Here is a 17829-nt window from a genome sequence, read left to right on the forward strand (position 1 = left end):
AGACAAAAACCAATAAGAATTGTGAGCATTTGCATGTATCCATCCAGCCAATGTAACACCAGGATATGCTTCTTCTACCATTTATAGGATTTTCTGCTTCCTTTTCCCCCTGGGTTACTAACCCGCTTCCACAGACGCGCTCAACTCTTCGGCTGCTGATGCTAACCACAGCCTTGGTTGTTGCACATCTTGCTCTGTTCACCGAGCTGCTGTGCCTTACTACAATATCCACGGATGGGTTAAATGCAGAGGACATATCTCATTGGACGTACAAGCTTGAAAGGACAAAAGATTTTTATTTTCCTTCTTTGGTTTTCTTTTTGCTCAGTAGTTTACCTGAATGTTACTATCTTAGAGTTTGATGACTAAAGTATTTTAACTGGAAGTGAAACCAATTTGTTACTAAATTCTTGTATTTTGGTGGTTTTCTGTATATGTGTGAGGGCATCTCTTGGTCTATTATACCACTCCTCACCAGGCAGACATTCATCAACCAGAGGGAGCCTGAGAGCTCTTGGGCTATTATTTCCTAATAGGCAGGTAGCGCGCTGACATTTTTTAAGGTCTTGTCTACTCGCATCACCTTCCATATGTCTACTGTGTTCCTTACATGGCCTGTGGCAAACAGGATTACTTATGACTTCCTTTTAACAATGGCCTTCTTTCTTGCCAGTCTTAAAGGCTAGATTTGTAGTGTGCATAACCAATAGCTGTCCTGTCAACAGGTTCTCCAACAGATGGGAGCACACGGTGCAGCCTACATACCAAGGAAGAAGGAGGTCTTGCCCATGGCCTGAAAGCAACTGCTGCAGTCCTCATAAACCGTCCTGTCACCAGCTGCCAGGATAACCAGCATGCCGTCGTTGGAGAGCTGCTGGCTTCCTGCCACTGGAGCCTCCAGGAACCGGCCACCCCGCGATGTGATCACCTAAAACGTACAGATGCGTAACATAGCTTTCTCTCGATAATAATTGCTTCTAAAACTCCAAATGGGACATATAATGCCACAATCTTATAAACGGTTACCTGTGAGAGCTCTGTGATGGTTTCTGGGTCTACAGTGGACATCTCTATATAGCATTTGCCTGGCCTGATTCCCTGGAGCACGCCGCTGGGTCCCAACACCAACTGCAGAGGTTCAGACGAGCCATGGTCAGACACAAAGTCTTTTAAATCATTGCTGACTTTAACAGGATGGAAGGTTTCTGGAAAGCTGGCCAACACAGGATGCTTCTGTAGAGTGCAACTACTGCTAAAAGAGTTAGCTGTGGAGCTCCGCCTAAATACTATGAAGCCTTCTGCAGTGGTAGAGAAGATACTCACATCTCTGGCAGCCTTGGGGTCTGAGACGCAGGAGAAAGTGATGTCACACATGGAGGCCACCTCTGCAGGAGTCCGGCCTAACCGGGCCCCCTCCTGGATGAACAGGTCACACTGCAAGACAGCCGAGAGCAAAGATCAGCACCAACAGAACTATTTACCACTACAAGCCCACTACCATGAAAGGTGCTGCATTATATTTATGTAAAGCACCATGAGGCCTTTTTCCTCGCAGTCAGACATTAAATCCTGTTTTAGCCAACTTTATTATTGTTTTCTAAATTCCTGAATAATGGATAATAATGAATTATTTAGAGAATATTAAAATGTTTCTTTAATGTCAAAAGTTTTGATACAACTCAGCATTTGGCAGACTTGCTTTTTTAAGTGTACAAGGTTAATACAGGCTTAAAAGTTTTCCCTTTTCCTCCAAAACCAACCATGGTCATTAGACTTTTATTTCAGACTTTCCCACTGAGTGTTTGCACACTGCTTTAACTTTTTACGTTGCTTTTGGACTAATGGCTTCTTCCTTTCTAAGTGGCCTTTCAGTCCATATTGTTACAAATCGTCAATGAGCTCTCTTGCTTTCATCTCTGGGAAACGATGTTTCTGTCCTAAACAGTGTGATTTCTGGAGATTTTCATGCCATTTACACTTGAATAGGATTGCTTGAACAGACTAAAATGGAACCTTCAGGTATCAAGCCCAAGGATAAACCAGAATGTAGCAACTTCTTGTTGCAATAAGTCTTTGTTAGCTAAGATCAATTAACAGGACTCTGATTCTGCACAAAACATTTAATAAGTCAGATTTGCACTCCTAATATTTTACAAAGTTTTTGCCATGGCAGCATGAAAATATCTTAAGTTACTAATATATATTTAAAGTTAGGTTTAAGTTTAGTATTCAAACTTGGGCTTTAACATCTGTTTTCCATGGTTACCCTGAAATAACGTCTGGCTGCTGGAACTTGAGCACAAGATCCAGCAGCCAGAATTGACAGACTCCTGGATAGGTGTTGAAATGTTTTCAGAAAGAACTGAGCGAAATCGGTTGCCTCCAATTTAAGCCTGTTTGCTGTAACAACAATTTAACATCCAACATCTCTAACACTGACTGTTTCATCACAGTACCTTTTCTGCGGTGCGATTCCACACGGTGACAACATGACCCATTTTCAACAAGTTGGAAACGATGCCACTACCCATTAGTCCTAGACCCAGGAAGCCTATCCTGCAGAGTAGAACCCATGTGGGGAACATAAGACAAAATCACTCGCATTACCCTATATGGATGAAAAATGTGAGCAGTTTCCAAATAAAATGATTCATTTGGCCTACAGATTGGAAATCCTGCAGTGAATGTGAAAACGTACCTTTTATCTGTGGGTGTGATGCTGCCATTAATAGCTGTGCTGTCTGCTGCTTGGATAGAAGTTGAACCTGTGACCTGCAGAATTAAATCCTCTGTCAATATCACAGTAAAAAACATGTTATTTGTTTTAGTAACTTTACTACTTCCTTCACCTCTTCAATGATTTTCAGTCGCTTACTAATTGGCTCCATTGACGAAGCTGGCTGTTGGGGATAAAAAGCAAAAGATGAGGACAAACGCTAACCTGTAAAGTCAAATTCAGAACAGAGTTAGTTATAAAAGGTAAACTTTGTTTTTGGGTCAACTATTACATATAAAAAGTTTGTTCAGTCCCCCCCCCAACTGATCCCATAAAGCCTAAAAACAATGTGGCATGCACATTCAGCCCTTTTCCAGCGCAACCAAATAATTTTTTGTAAAAACCCAATTACTAAACAGTCATTTAATGATTCAGTTTTAGTCATGTGATTTAAATGCAGTGTAAATACAGCTGTTACACTTACAATGGTAAACAAGCAGCATCATAAGGACCAGGGATTATCGCACCAAGGTGAAGGACAAAGTTGGTCAGAGACCTATAGCAGTTTTTAGTTTAAAGATTACCGGTATGTCAAACCCTGTATCAACTTTTTTGCAGATAAACTATAAATGGGGCCTTAGGGTACTCTCTTTATGCTACTGGCCTGAAGCAATCAAATTAAGCTGTCACTTTCCCTCGTCCTGACCACAACCCTGCTTAACCCCCTCAGCTCATCCCACACTTAGCCCTGCCCTTCAGCGTCTCTTGACCTCTCCCACTAAGTTTGTCCTGGGGCAGGGTTATGCTTTGACATCAGATTTAGTTACAATGTTGGTATCAAGAATGCACCCAGTACCAGCCTGAGGATCTATTGGTACCTGGTTGGAAAAATCAAAAGGATGATAGGACATCAAATTCAGGTGTGTTGGACTAGGGACCAGTCTAAAAGTTACAGAACACCAACCATCGAGGACTTTAATTTGAGACCTCTTGTTTTAAACAAAGAATATTTATCAACTAGAATGGATTGTTAAAAATAAATAAATATTTCCATTTACAGTACCACTAAAGTGAAATTTGTCTCTGTGTTTAACTCATCTCTTAAGGAGGAATGTGCTGCCACACAAAGTGGTACAAAGGGAGCAATCTGTGGTCAAGGGTCTCGTTCAGGAGACCAGAGTGACAGACCGTTTGAAATTGTCAACCTTTGCAGCCTCTCCAAGACGCAAACGCCCAGGTTCCTAACTGCTAGGCCACCACTCCCACTTTTTCTATATTATTATAGTTATTACTATCTTATTAAGCCTGACAGTCTAACCCCACCTTTGTCCAATCACTGTTGTAGATGTCCACCAGCCCCACCGCAACCCTACATAGATAAGTGTGTGTGTGAGTGTGTGTATACACACACACACTCACACACATGTACTGCAGCTGAGTGAGAACATATTTTCTGTAATTTACCACCAAAGTGAGGGCTTGATTGTAATGTGAGGCCTTTAATGGTCCTTTCTGGAAGGCTAGAGGTTAGGTTTAGGACAAAGTTGTCAATTAGGTTTCGGCTGGTAATTGTTAAGTTTAGGTTCAGGCCATTGAAAGGGTTGAAAATGAATGAAAATCAATGGAAGTCAAGGCAAGGCACTCAGTAAGTAATTAAAACAAGGATATGCATGTATATGTGTGTGTGTGTGTGTACGTTTCCTATTTGTGAAAAAGGTTAAATATGTGCATCAATTTGATTCAACTTTGTGTTCTGTTACATGAAATTGCAACAAGAACTAAGGTTGAAGGGATATGCATACCTTTGCGAGGTAAATAGAAAAACAAAACGTTCGCATAATGCGTTAGCTGGGCCACTTTAATTCTTCTTACCTTTTCGGACTGGCTCAGCAGGAAGTGGTGAAAATGTGGGTCATCCTTGACAGGCTGTAAGGCAACAAGAGCTCAGTGGGAAAGTGTTTGGATAGAGAAAAATACTGAGCAGAGAAAGCACATGGATCAAAAACATAAATCAGTGCAACCACAGTGAGGTTTTGTTAATTTCCTTTATGTCAGAAAAAATGTCTTAATTTATCTTCCAAATAATTCAGCAAATAGGCAAACAGTTGAGCTGAAAGAGTGAGGATGTGTGTAATAACATGGGAGCCACCCTTGAAACATTTGGAACAACACTTTTAATGTTGAAAGTTTGAGTGTGCAGCTGTGGTTACAATGTGGCCACTATTATAGTCCTGTTTGGAAATGGTTCTGCTCCACTGCTTTGTCTGTGCAAAGTCAATGCAGCCATCTACCGGAAGATTCTAGAGCTCCTCATGCTTCCTTCTGCTGACAGGCTGTATAGAGATGCTGATTTCATTTTCCCACTGGGCTTTGTACCCCCACACTGCCAAAGCTACCAAAAGCTGGTTCAGTGAGCATGATGTTACTGTGATTGGCCAGAAAACTAACCTGACCAGAACACCACAGAGAATCTGTGGAAGATTGTCAAGAGGAAGATGAGAGACCAGAACCAACGATGCAGATGACCTGAAGGCAGCTATGAAAGTAATCTGGGCTTCCTGAACACCTCAGCAGAACAGCAGGCTGATTGGCTATGCCATGCCGCATTAATGCAGTAATTTATGTAAAAAGATTCCCAACCAAGCATTGGGGCATCAGAATATAAACATTTACAGAAGCCTGCAGTTTAAAATATCCTTTTTGTATTCATCTTATCTATTAACCTAATTTAGCAAATTCAGGATTTTTATTTTTTGGAAGCCATAATCAAAATTACAAGAAATAAAAAATATTTTAATCTGTATGCAATGAATCTATAGGATTTTCACTTTCTTAAATGAGTGACAAAAATAGAATTTTTTCATGACATTTAGATTTGTCTGAGCTGTATTTGTATTTCACACTTTGCAAACTGGAGTGGGTTGTAGGTTTAGCAAATGCCAAAAGTTAAAATGGGATACAATCAATCAATGAATTACTTTAAAAATATTACTAAAATGACTAAAAGATGACTAAAATGAAGCTTTTGGCCAATGTTTTCCACAAAGAGGAAATGGTTGTTTTTGTTCAGACTGAGCAGAAATTAGGAAATGGGTGTATTCTGCTCTACACTCACTGTAGCAATAACCAAGACAGTAGCAAGAGTTGGTCAAGACTGAGATGGCCACAGTGTATCATTAATGGAGGGAAAATATTGTCAGTTTGATACATTGTAGAATTTTTTCCATAAAAAAAAGAAGAAGAAAAGTCTACTTTAGGGGTTCACCATTTCATTACACACACTTGCACACCTGGGTGAAAGTGGCTTAAAGTTACTTCCTAAAGAGTGGTCATCAACCCTTTACTAAAGGCACGGTTCCACTGGTCCGCCCGTTATCCCCGCCCTACTCAGCTCCTCCCTGTTCGGATTAGTTTCACCCGTTTTAGCGGTTCCACCAGCCTCTTTGGCCTGGAAAAGAGGGAGATGCTTTCTGGGAGTTGCTTATATTGAATTAACGTACTCGGTTTATTGTTGCTAGCTCGTACTCCAGGCGCGGGATGCCTTACATGAATGCACTTCTAGTTTAGACATTACAGTCAGGCATTCTTGTAGACTGCTCAGGGGTCCTGTCACGGGGCGATCAAGTAGTGACACAGTGTACCATAATTCTCTGAATGTCCATTGAGTAGAGCGGCTTCATTGCTTACCAAAGTCGTACTTACACATTTTAACAGATTTTTGAGCGCATTGTAACACAGTCAGTAAACACAACGGTGATCATATAACGCATACGATCAATTTTTGAGAAGATTTAAGGATTTTAAGTGCCCCATATTAACCGGTAAGTTAAAGCTTTATATTAGATTTATATTAGCCAAGGCACGAACACATTAATAGTTTTAAAGTCTTGTACCTCATGAGTAGGATGGATGGACACTTAAAAGCTTCATTGTGAAATGAGAGAAAGCTGCGATAAATCCACGGATCTGATCTGATACAGCGAGTCGGGTATAAAAAGACTTTTTTCTTTTTCTATCCTTCAGGCGTGACTCATGGTTTGAAAATAATTCAATGACATCTCGGTTTGACCCACGCTGGTCATAGTGGTCCTTGATATTAATGTGTCGCTCTTAAGGTTTTCTGGACTTCCTGAGAGAAAAACCTTCTCATTCCTCTCCACCCTGAGGCCAATCTCTGAAGAGTGGGGCCAGCACACATTGGCCTTACTCCTCAGCAGGACCTGAAAAAAAAAAAACTGCTCCTGAAACACTGAAAAGGGAGCGGAGCCGTGCGGTGCGCGGCCATTACGAGCCGGTGGAACCCTGCCTTAAGGGGACATCTTGGTTCTCCTTACCTCCTCATACTGAAATCAAGACTTTGGCATGTGCATTTTTAGCTCTAGGTGAACTGCCCAAACCTCTGTCCGTTCCTGGAGCGGGGCTTTTAAAAGTCGCTGACCAACTCATGTGCAAACAAACACTCAAACAGCATCAGCAGTCAAAGCTCAGCACCAAACAGGTCAGAAGGGAAAGGTCTGCAGTTGTTGGTGATTTAAAGCCGAAGTTAGGGTTAAGGTCAGGTAGAAAAACAGCAAGGCAGGGCAGGCTTGATAGCAAGGGGAGGCAGGGAGGGGTTCACCTACACTGCTTTCCCATTTGAATCCTGAACCAGGTCCAGCCCCCAGCCTCTCAATAGCGGACGGCTCGGGGTCAGAATCAGTTAAGTCCTTAAGGAGGAAAAAGACACATGTTCACCTTTAAAATCAAAAGGAGAGGGTGAATTGGTAATGGTCCATATTTGCTGTAGAGGGGGATGTTTTTTTATTTATAGAGGAATGTGGAAGGAAGGCAGAAATATCCAACACCCGATGGAATAATAGAGAACTTCTCTGCGTAGTTACATGACACCAAGAGAGGGACCCTTCAACACTGCTAAAGAAAACCTGGTCTTGTTGTAACCAGGATCTGTAGACATCTAAACTAAAATTAGTTACACACACCAGGTAATGGGAAGGTGTGACAAGACTGTGGCCCAGATGCAACAAACTGTAAATGGCCTAAAACTCCTAAACTACATTCAAAGATTTATTTTATTATTGCATCTCAATAAAATGACTGGATATATGCCTAAATCTAAACAAAGATTTCCTAAGATTCTTATCTGAAAGTTGTTGGAAAATGGCTGACTGGATTTATACACCAAAAACAATTAAGGCATTTCAATGGACCCTACTGCCAAATAAACACTGTCCAAAGATAAAGCTGTACTTTTCCAGATTTCTTTGGCGCAAGCAGAATGTTTGTGTTGGTTCAGACAGAAACACAGAAGTGCAACAATCCTAACTGGCAGCAATCCTATACAGAACAGTTTCATATCGATAATGCAGTTTATACTGGAATGATTGTACATGTGTTTGACCACAAGTCCGATTTGGACCAAACAGCACAGAAGTGAGCATCCTGACAGAAAACCATCATGCTCTTCAGCTGTTGTTGAAAAGCTTTCTGCTGTTTAACACAACCTGAACAGACGCCTTAAGAGATTCTACTGCAACTCTACCTTTCTTTAACATAGAAAGTACTCCTAAAACAGTTTTTATTTTATTCTTCTCAAACCCCCAGTCAGACGTGTCAGAGGCTCACACTTAGCCTGGTTCTGCTGCTGCTGGAGGTTTCTTCCATGCTTGGTATCAACTGGGATCGCCAACTCAAAAGAGTCTATACATAAACCTTAAACCTGCGCCCCAATCGTCTTGCTGACTGTACAAATGGGTTCAGTGGTAAAAATCTGAATAGGAAAGTTAGTGTATTTGTTTTTGACGTATGATCGGCACACGATTTAACAGATGAGCGTATTTCTATGATTAGACAGACATGGGATGAACAGGTTACACTGGCTGCTCTCTTTGTTTTGAATCAGACCTCTATGCCACATTTGTTGTGATCCTGTCATATCCTTCTCTACTGTGGGGACCTACCAAGCTGGATCAGAGTGTAAAATTTGTGGGTCAACTTCAACCACCCATTTTGTATAGGGACCTTTCAGCTGACGGCAAGGAGCAAAGAACACAGGTTGATAATGGACTCGAAGTAGGATCTCAAAAGACACAAGCTGATGTTTGCAGTCTTGCAGCCACCAGTGCAGCATCTTGAGCGAAAGGTTATTACAATCCCACTGCTACTTGTGCCACTTAATGCCTGCTACTATTCAGTTAAAAGCCTTCAGCTGATCCAAAATACTGCAGCAAGAGTTCCAGTGTTGATACATTTCTCCTAGTTTAGTTTTCCTTCATTTGTTCCCCATTAACCCCAGTATAGAATTTAAAAGTCTCCTTATATCAAGCTCCATCATATATCAGAGCTCTGATTGACTGCAGGTCTGCTGGTGGTTCCTAGAGTCTCTAAAAGTAGAATGGGAGGCAGATCCTTTAGCTATCAGGCTCCTCTCCTGTGGAACCAACTCCCAGTTTTGGTCCGTGAGGCAGACACCCTATCTACTTTTAAGACTAAGCTTAAAACTTTCCTGAATGTTCTCTTTCTATACAGTGGTGTGAAAAAGTGCTGGCCCCCTTCCATATTTCAGCTGTTTTTGCTCTTTTGTCAAAATTATATCCAATTTAACATTGGATAAATTTAACCTTAGTAAATACAAAAAGCTGTTTTCAAATGATGATCTCATTGATTCAGGTGAAAAGTTACCCAGGCTAACTTGGCCCTCTGGGAATACGTAATTGCCCCCTAAAAGGAGCAACTGGTTGTGCCACCCTTAGCAGCAACAACTGACATCAAGCGTCCACTAACTGCTGATGAGTCTTTATCGTCTCCACTGAGGATTGTTGCCTCTGTCTTTTGCAGAAATGTTGGATTCCAGCCCCCATGGAGTATTTTCACGTCTGAGTGCCTGAATCAGACTTAAGTCAAGACTTTGGCTAGAGCACTTCAAAATGCAGCTTTTTACTGATTCAGAGGTGGCTCTGCAACTGTTGTCTGGGTCGTTGTGTTGCTGTGGAGCCAAATGTCACAGCCTGGCCAGCCAGACTGACTTACACCCACAGAAGTCAGTCTGGCTGGCCAGGCTACAGAAGTCACTGGGTTTCTGCTAGAGAGCAAAATGTGTGATTCCAGTAAGTGCAGCAAGTTATCCAGGTTTAGAGGAAGCAGAGCAGCCCAGAGCATCACAGCACCACCGCCGTGTTTGACTGTCAGTACCATGTTCTGATTCTGAAAGGTTCTGTTAGTTTTAGGTCAGATGGAACACCACCCACTGCTGCAGCTTTTCTCCAGGTGTGGATTATGGTTCCTAAAGTCTTAGGAATGCTTCTGTACCCCTCCAGACTGATAGATGTCAATGAGTTTGTTTTTCTACTGTTTATGAGCTTTCTTAGATGATGTGTTGCTTTCTGACATCTTTCAACCATCAGAGGTTCTATTTAAGGGTTACAATCAGGCCTGGCTTGTGGAACTGAGCTCAGCTTTCTGAATTTGTAGTTTAATCACAGTTAATTTGCGATTTACCAAGTGAGGTGATTCCTGCATCTGTGAGACTCAGGTTGTTTTGGATACTACTTTCCCATAATGAATAAAACCATTTCAAAACATGTTTTTCCATTCACTTGGGTTACTTTTATCCAATATTGAAGTTGGCGTGATGATCTAAAACATTTGAGTTTGACAAAAAGAAAAAAAAAAACAGAACAGATCTGTCAGAGGGTAAACATCTTTTCACACCACTTTAGACAATAGAACTCCCTCCATGTCTGGTTTTAAACCTCTCTTGTAGCTGCTCTCCTTTTCTCATTCCATATATTTTACCACTAGCTCAGAGCTCATCTATTTAGCCCCTTTAGTGGTGTCATCCAGGAGAGAAACACATTTACTCCTGGATCAGTGGATCCATGGTTTTGTGACTCTGCTCTCTTCTCTATTCCCCAGTCAGTCGTGGCAGATGGCCGTTCACACTGAGCCTGGTCCTGCTGCAGGTGTCTTCCTGTTAAAAGGGGAGTTTTCCCTTCCACTGTCGCTAAAAGCAAGCTCGAGGGATTGTATGAGGGATTGCTGCAAAGTCAACGACAATGCAATAGGGGGTTTTCAGCTGACGTCACGCTCACGTGACTACTCAGCGCGTCCGCCATATTGGGTGGCAGTCGTTTCGCACCGTTGACCTGCGTTGTATGACGCCTTAGGCAGTATTTGAAGTGAACAATGGTGAAAACGTGTTTAATGGTTGGTTGCACGGCCCGTGGAGGTGGAGAACAACGCTCTTTCTATCGCCTACCAGCCGTAATAGTGAATCAGTGTGAAAAAAACAAAACAGCTGTCTGAACAACGCCGTCACCTATGGCTGACACGGATATCCAGGTCAGATTTGGACGGTGTTAAGCTGGAATACGCCAGAGTCTGCGGTGCTCACTTTGTCACAGGTAATTAACTGTTGAGCATTTAAAACATGTAAGAATATATTAATAATAGGGCTTGGGCGTTATGACTTATTACTTTCCGCGGCTGCCGTGTTGACTGCCTCCGCCGCCTCTACTGCCTATTACTACCGCGTACTGTACTCCCTCTCTCAGCCGTGTTTTAATTTGATTAATTTCACCTTAACTTGATTTCAACCATGGTAAACCGTTGCTGTATTGTGGGCTGTAACAGCGCAACACATGATCGCCATGGGAAAAACATAGAAACAGATTAATTTTCCACCGCTTTCCTGCCTGGAGGCGCAACCACGGAGAACAACTGTTAGAGATAACAAAGAGTCGTCGGCTCGCTTGGATCGCGGCTGTAAGACGACCGAACATAACTTTCCACAGTATCCCGATGTCAATGAGAGTGTGTTCTAAACGTTTGAAACACATAGCAGCTAGTTAAAAGTACATTACATGCGTGAGTGGTTGTTAGCGCTAACGGTTAGCATTTGCCAGAGCCCGTCTGAACGCAGCTTACCTTTGAACGAGTTGCTGTGTTCCCACTGTTTGCTGGCTTTATGATCTGCAGCTCCTACCGGCGCCAATACGGTAAATACAACTTAATTTTTCACTGGTCATTGTTCTGCTTAAATAATTAAAGCCGTGAGCGGCGTCGATCGGCCGTGCAGCCAAGCGCCTTCGCGCACCGCCGGCCGCCAGCCACCGCAGAAGCATGCGACGCATTTGCGTCGGATTGTTTACATTTTTACCATCTTATTAAAACTCACCCGTCCACGTATGATGGCGATTTCCTTGATGTACATAACCAGATGTGAACTGGTTGTGAGCCTCTAGACCCTTGTAAGCTCTCATTTCCTCAAGAGGTTGCAGAGGGTTTTCACCGAACACCAGGTAATGCATCTGGATTAGTGCTAAACAAGGCACCGTGGAGGGCATACGGGTCCATATGGTCGATCACGGAACATTTCCTCAGGTATACGTCCTTATCTGGTCGCTCTAGCCCGCTGGCGTACTTATCCATTCGCGATACGATAATACGTGTAAGACAACTACAGAAAAGGAAGTGAACCACCCAATATGGCGGACCGGAAGTTGGCCAGTGACGTCAGTGAAAACCCCCTATTCTTGATATATCAGAAAAAGGATGTCAAAGTATGTAACTGACTTTGAATCTGTCCAATTTGACTAAACATACATTTCTGCATATAAATTGCATTTATTTAGTAAAGTGCTTTGACGAAAAAAAAAAAAACTTTGTGTAAATTGGCACAATCTAAACAAATTCAGTTCAATTGAAGCTCTCCAAATAAACAAACACGTTCAACTTGCATTTAAAAGCCACAGTGAAAGAATGATTGTATAGAAAGAAAATGTTACTGGCTTTTCTGACCGCAATAAAACTAGCCCTGGTGGTTGGGATCACTTCACATTAACATGGTTTAGTAAGAAAGAAAGAGATCTAGCATGACAGAAACGGAATATTTTTATTGCTTTTAAATGTTTTACTAAAACAATAATAAAACCCAAATTAGAGGATGAAAAATGAACCATAAGTATTTTCTTAACCAGACATTGTTGCTAACTCTCTGGGACAACACTGACCTTTTCAGAAGGGTCCTTCAATGCACTGAGGTCCTCGTCATCTTCTTCTAGAATTTTCAGAGGTTTGTTGGATGTTTTTTTTCCTTTTGAGTCTCCTTTACCGTCAGAGTTCTGTCAAAAACACATACGGTCAATTTAAGCTTCCATCCAACTATGTGTAAAGATCCCAAAGTGTGTTCAATGTACCAACAGGAGGACACAGCAAGCCTGCAGCTTTTTATGTTAAAAGAGGAGCCCATGGAAAAGCATCGCCTCATTTCTAATCTGAAAACACACCTTAACCTGCAACACAGTTTTCCACTGAGTTGCCAAGGTCACAAAAAAGTATTTATTTTTATTTATTTTCTACATTTTGTCACTTTGTAGTCCATTCCTTCAATGATTTGATTGTGATGTTAAAGTGAGAGAGAAAAACAAGGTAGTGCACAGTTGTGAAGTGAAATGAAAATAATTAATGGTTCTAAAAATAATAAAGAACTGTGCCCATATTCACAAAAGGCCCAGCGGCTCGTATCCAACGCGCACCGCTCGGCTCTGCCCGCTTGCGAGGCTGACTAAAGAGGAGTTTTGAGTGAACGTATTGATTTTCTGGGAGGAAGTCCAGGAAAACTGAAGAGCAGCGACATTAATACTAAGGACTGCTATGAATAGAGTGTCTCAAACCCAAATATTATTTTACTGGTTAATGGTTTGTAAGTGAATAATTTTTATAATGGCATATCTTTTTATTGTTTACATTTCTCACAAATGTATTTAAAGTGTAAAGTTTAAAGTGTAAACAGTGTGTAAAGTGTAAAGCCACCCCCAGGAGACCTTTCCCAGCCCGGTTAAAACACAAACTATGTGAAGATAAACCAAGTAGAGAAGAGCAGAGCTGTTCTCTACTTGGTTTAAACTGAGTAGGGTCAGTGGAACTGGGCCCAAATATTCTCAGAGAGAGCTACTATCTCAGCCTAGAGATTCCTACCAAGGACTTTTAGCTTCAGACCGATTCAAAGTTTCTGAGAGCGACTCTTAGTGAGGAGACGAATAAAATATTCACAGCTCTTAAAAGTCTTTTATCTTAGTGAGTTGACCCCACACCTCCTCACTAAGATAAAAGACAGCATTGCTAAGTGTGAGTCTTTTAGGAGCTGTGATTCGTTGATAGCACAAGAAAAATATGCACTCCTAGTGATCAAAGAAGAGAAATGAACCAATTAGACTGGACTAAGAAATGTGTAATAATGAAATTTAGCGAAATTGATTGTCACAGCATCAAAATGTTTGAACACAACTTATTTACTTATTTATTGATGTGGCCGGCAGTCATTTTACTATTTAATATTATTGCGCAATCACCTGTCAGCATTTTACTAGGATTGCCTGCTTGTGTAAAGTGATTGTATTTGGCAAAATGACGACACAAAATGGAGAAAGAGGTGGTCATCTCCTGCCTGCTTGTTCTCGACAACGTCTGGGCAGAGCTTTTTTCCTCACAGCGTGTTCGACTACTGTTCTGTCATTGGTCAGGACTTTGGCCGTGTTTCGGCTGGAAAAGAGGAAACGTCTCATCCATTTGTCAAACTAAACACTGTAGTCGCCCTGTTCTATTCTGGCGGTTCAAGCGGAAATAAATTACCCCAAAAACATTTTATACGATAAAAAAAGGAGAAACTACGTTCTCATTTAGGTACAGAAAGCACAGAAGTCTGGACCATTGCAAGTTGCAGTAACAGGTTGCACTACCTGGTCTTTTCCTTTGGCTTTCTTTAGGTAGTCTTCCACTGCATCCACCGCCTGCTGGAACCGCTTCCCTTTATTTATCTTGATCATCTCTTCCTTGTGGGCATGGTAGGGCTTCAGCTGTTCTACTTTGATCCAGGCGCTGGTCAGAGAGACGGAAGCACAACTTCAACATGTGGTAAAAAAAGCACAGTAAAATGAGCCGCAGGTTCCTTGTGAGTCCTACTTACTGGTCCTCAGTTCCAAAGAACTTCACAAAGTGGCATTTTTTGCCCCTGGGCTTTTTCAGGTCCTTGGGTGGACTTACTATCTGAAACACACAGAAGCATTTGGCAACAAATGAATCAAACTGCATTGTTTTTTAATGTGAGTGTAAAGATGGTGGTCCTTACCTTTCCTGGCCATGGTGGGTAACGGCCCAGCTTGCCCCTGAAATAACATCTGATGTTAGTATAAGCATTGTCACAGGTGCACAAATGCTTCAAGCATTAAACCAAATAACTATATAATAGCACCACCTGATGCAGACCTTGGGCTCTGATCGCTAAACTTACATTTTTACATTTACTCTGCAAGCTCAAGATCCAAGCTTAAGCAGAAGGATTTCTTAAAATGTGTAATGTCTGTGTAAAATCTGTTAGGGTGGGCGATTACTCGCATAGTGATCTTTGTAACGATTTGGGCTTAGGGTTAACGTTCATAACAACGTAACAATCGGTGTGTTTCTTAGCTGACTCTGGTGCTGTGTTGTGAATCCAGTGCTGCTGCCTGTGTGCCAGACTCCTCCCACAGCCCCAACCGGTTTCATTTCCTTCAGCGCCAGTTATAAAACTCTTCAGAAGCGAGACTGAAAAGTTCAGCAGGGCTGGAGATTTCAGGATAATGACCAGAAAAAGAGAGCCGTTGGTAGAAAAGAGAGATAAAGCAACTTCAGTGGTGTGGAAACATGTTGAGTGCATGGAAGCAGACGTGGAACAAGTAGCAATAGTGTGCAGACCCTGCTATGCTATTGTAGCTGCCCTGCAGAGTGGGCTCGACACACGGGGAGCAACGGCGCTCCCTCTCCATTCGTTTCCTGTGGAACTAATGCGCTGAGGCGATAGTCGCCTGCCCTCCTCCAGTAAAGCGACCGGAGAGATTTGTGCGTGTGAAATTTCAAGCTTGTACACGTTGACGTGCATCTGCAGGCTTGCAACAAGACACAAAAAACTTGAACAATGTTCAACTTTTGTCACCGTTACATGTAACTACTGCCATTTATCTGGATCAGCCATGAGGTGCGCCCTTAAAATGATGATATTCTCTATGCCAGGGGTCACCAACATGGGGCCCATAGGCACCAGGTAGCCTGCAAGGACCCCAGGTGGTGCCCTCAGGCCTGTTCTAAAACGCCACAACCCTCCAGTGAGCTGCCTCTAAAATGTCTGTTGCTCTACTTTTGCAATGGCACTAGCATTTATATTAGGGCTGAACGATTTTGGAAAATAATCTAATTGCGATTTTTTTTATCTTAATATTGTGATTTAATGTGATTCTTTTTTCCCCCAGTTTACATATAAACATATAAAAACAACAAATCAATCTGTTTCATCGCTGTGCAGATTAGGTGCTAAAAGAGCCGCTGCGTCTCAACTCAGAAATGATTGTTCTCACTGATATATTTCAACCAAAATTGCGATTTTATTTAGAATTCTCTCTGCATTAACCACAATCAACAAAAACGGCCTCTAGATAAAGAAGTTTATAAACAAGGACTATTTAAAACAAGAACTTTTAATGTTTTTATTAATCACAATATTAAATCAAGAGAACAGCTTTTAATTGATTTGGACATCAATCCTTGTTGAACATAAAGTGCAACCACCAAACAAGTCTATGTATTAAACTGATTGACCAGAACTTAATGCTATGGTGAGATTCCTGAAAGTTTCTGGTAAAACGGTATGATTATTTAAACTCTAAAACAAGTAATACAATTAGATTATCTCACTGCTGCCACTGTCTTCCCTGCCATGTGGAGGTAAACCCACTTCAAACAAGTTACTGACACCTAGAGGATGTATCTTATTCACTAATTGTTACATAGCCAAAAACTGCAGACCTCTGCGATTTGGAAATTGCATTTCTTTTTTAAATTGCCATTATATTGCAAATGCGAATAATTGTGCAGCCCTAATTTATATAGATTTAAACAAGGCAATCTAAAAAAATTGCAAAAATAATTATTGGTGAGCGCTGACTCTTCTAGTTCAAAGGTCAGTACTGGTAGCCCTTCATGTGACAGTACCGATGAAGTAGCTCTCAGTTTAAAACATGTTGGGGACCTCTGCTCTATGCTGCTTCCTTGTCTCTAATGTGGGATGAACCCGGGGTATTTTTCTTCTGTAGAGTAGACATAAAAGCAAGATTTCAGTCAATTCCACAAAAGATTTTCTGACTCTTCATCCTTGTCGGTCACAGACTGATTTGAGTCCAAATCGCTGACATAGCAGCATTTATTTTACCAACTCCTCCAGCGCAGCTGTCTCTGTGCTTGTAACCATTTCTAGGCAGGTGCGGTGATGACCACTGATAGGGTGGTAGAGCACAGATCTCTACCACAGGCCAAATTCAAATTCTACCACCTATTGCATGGCACCAGGCAGGTTTACTTTCAACATAAATCAGTGTGTTAATATCAAAGTAAAAGACATAAATACTGTTATTTCAATAAAAATACTTAAGCTACATTTGAAAGGCAGTGGGAATAAGGATTTTACTGTCACATTTGTTTTCAATGCTATTGTGGAAATACTGTGACACCATGGTACTGTTCCTCAAGGTTATCATATTTTGGATATCTCATACCAGCCCACGTCTACTTTAGGGTGCTGAAAATAAACGTAAAACCAAAGGGCGACACTTCAAGGCCTTTTTGTATGCGCGGTTCTGTGTTAATGAGCTCTTAAAGAGTTTAAGAGCTGAACTTAACTTAGTGTGTGCTGATTCGCGGTTTTGGTGAGGACAGATGCATCTGTCCCACTAGAAACCAATCCTGTCCAAAATGTGTTTGCAGGTCAAAGTCTGACTCTTTCTCAGGGCCTGGCCTCGTTTCACCGGGGACCTTACTAACGTGGGTTGTTCTCATGCAAGTACAGCTGCTCAATATCAACACACTGCGGCCGCCTAAGAATGAGGCTTAACTTTTTCAGGCAAACAGAGTCAGTTTAGCCAGGCGTGGAAACGAGGAGCTCGGGGAGATGAAGGGGAGTACAACAGGAGACAGTGTTGTCATATTTGCAGCAGCATGTGATCCACTCTGGCTGGCTGCTCCTTGCGCTGTGCGGGTGAAAGTAAACATCTGTGGTGCTTTTAGCCATTTTCCTTTCTGCTTTCATTTCC

General features: G+C 41.8%; 1 protein-coding gene across 3 annotated transcripts in view; it reads right to left on the reverse strand.

Annotated features, from left to right (window-relative positions):
• LOC118556101 (putative oxidoreductase GLYR1) overlaps positions 1 to 17829 on the reverse strand; it is an 84896-nt gene that overhangs the window by 66464 nt on the left and 603 nt on the right. For 2 of the 3 annotated variants that reach the window (XR_004933012.1, XM_012879551.3), the window contains exons 2-13: positions 14841 to 14877; positions 14679 to 14758; positions 14452 to 14590; positions 12724 to 12834; positions 7339 to 7422; positions 4589 to 4642; positions 2850 to 2900; positions 2699 to 2772; positions 2457 to 2556; positions 1324 to 1434; positions 1027 to 1128; positions 766 to 928 (exon numbers count right to left, since the gene is read on the reverse strand). Coding sequence is in view for 2 of the 3 variants with exons in the window: in XM_012879551.3 (XP_012735005.1) it covers positions 766 to 928; positions 1027 to 1128; positions 1324 to 1434; positions 2457 to 2556; positions 2699 to 2772; positions 2850 to 2900; positions 4589 to 4642; positions 7339 to 7422; positions 12724 to 12834; positions 14452 to 14590; positions 14679 to 14758; positions 14841 to 14877 (1106 nt within the window). In the remaining variant the exon portion in view is untranslated. The remainder of the gene's footprint in view (positions 1 to 765; positions 929 to 1026; positions 1129 to 1323; positions 1435 to 2456; positions 2557 to 2698; positions 2773 to 2849; positions 2901 to 4588; positions 4643 to 7338; positions 7423 to 12723; positions 12835 to 14451; positions 14591 to 14678; positions 14759 to 14840; positions 14878 to 17829) is intronic. The other variant, XM_012879552.3, reaches the window with a different exon arrangement.

This window comes from Fundulus heteroclitus, chromosome 16 (assembly GCF_011125445.2).
Source record: "Fundulus heteroclitus isolate FHET01 chromosome 16, MU-UCD_Fhet_4.1, whole genome shotgun sequence".
Taxonomy (NCBI): domain Eukaryota; kingdom Metazoa; phylum Chordata; class Actinopteri; order Cyprinodontiformes; family Fundulidae; genus Fundulus; species Fundulus heteroclitus.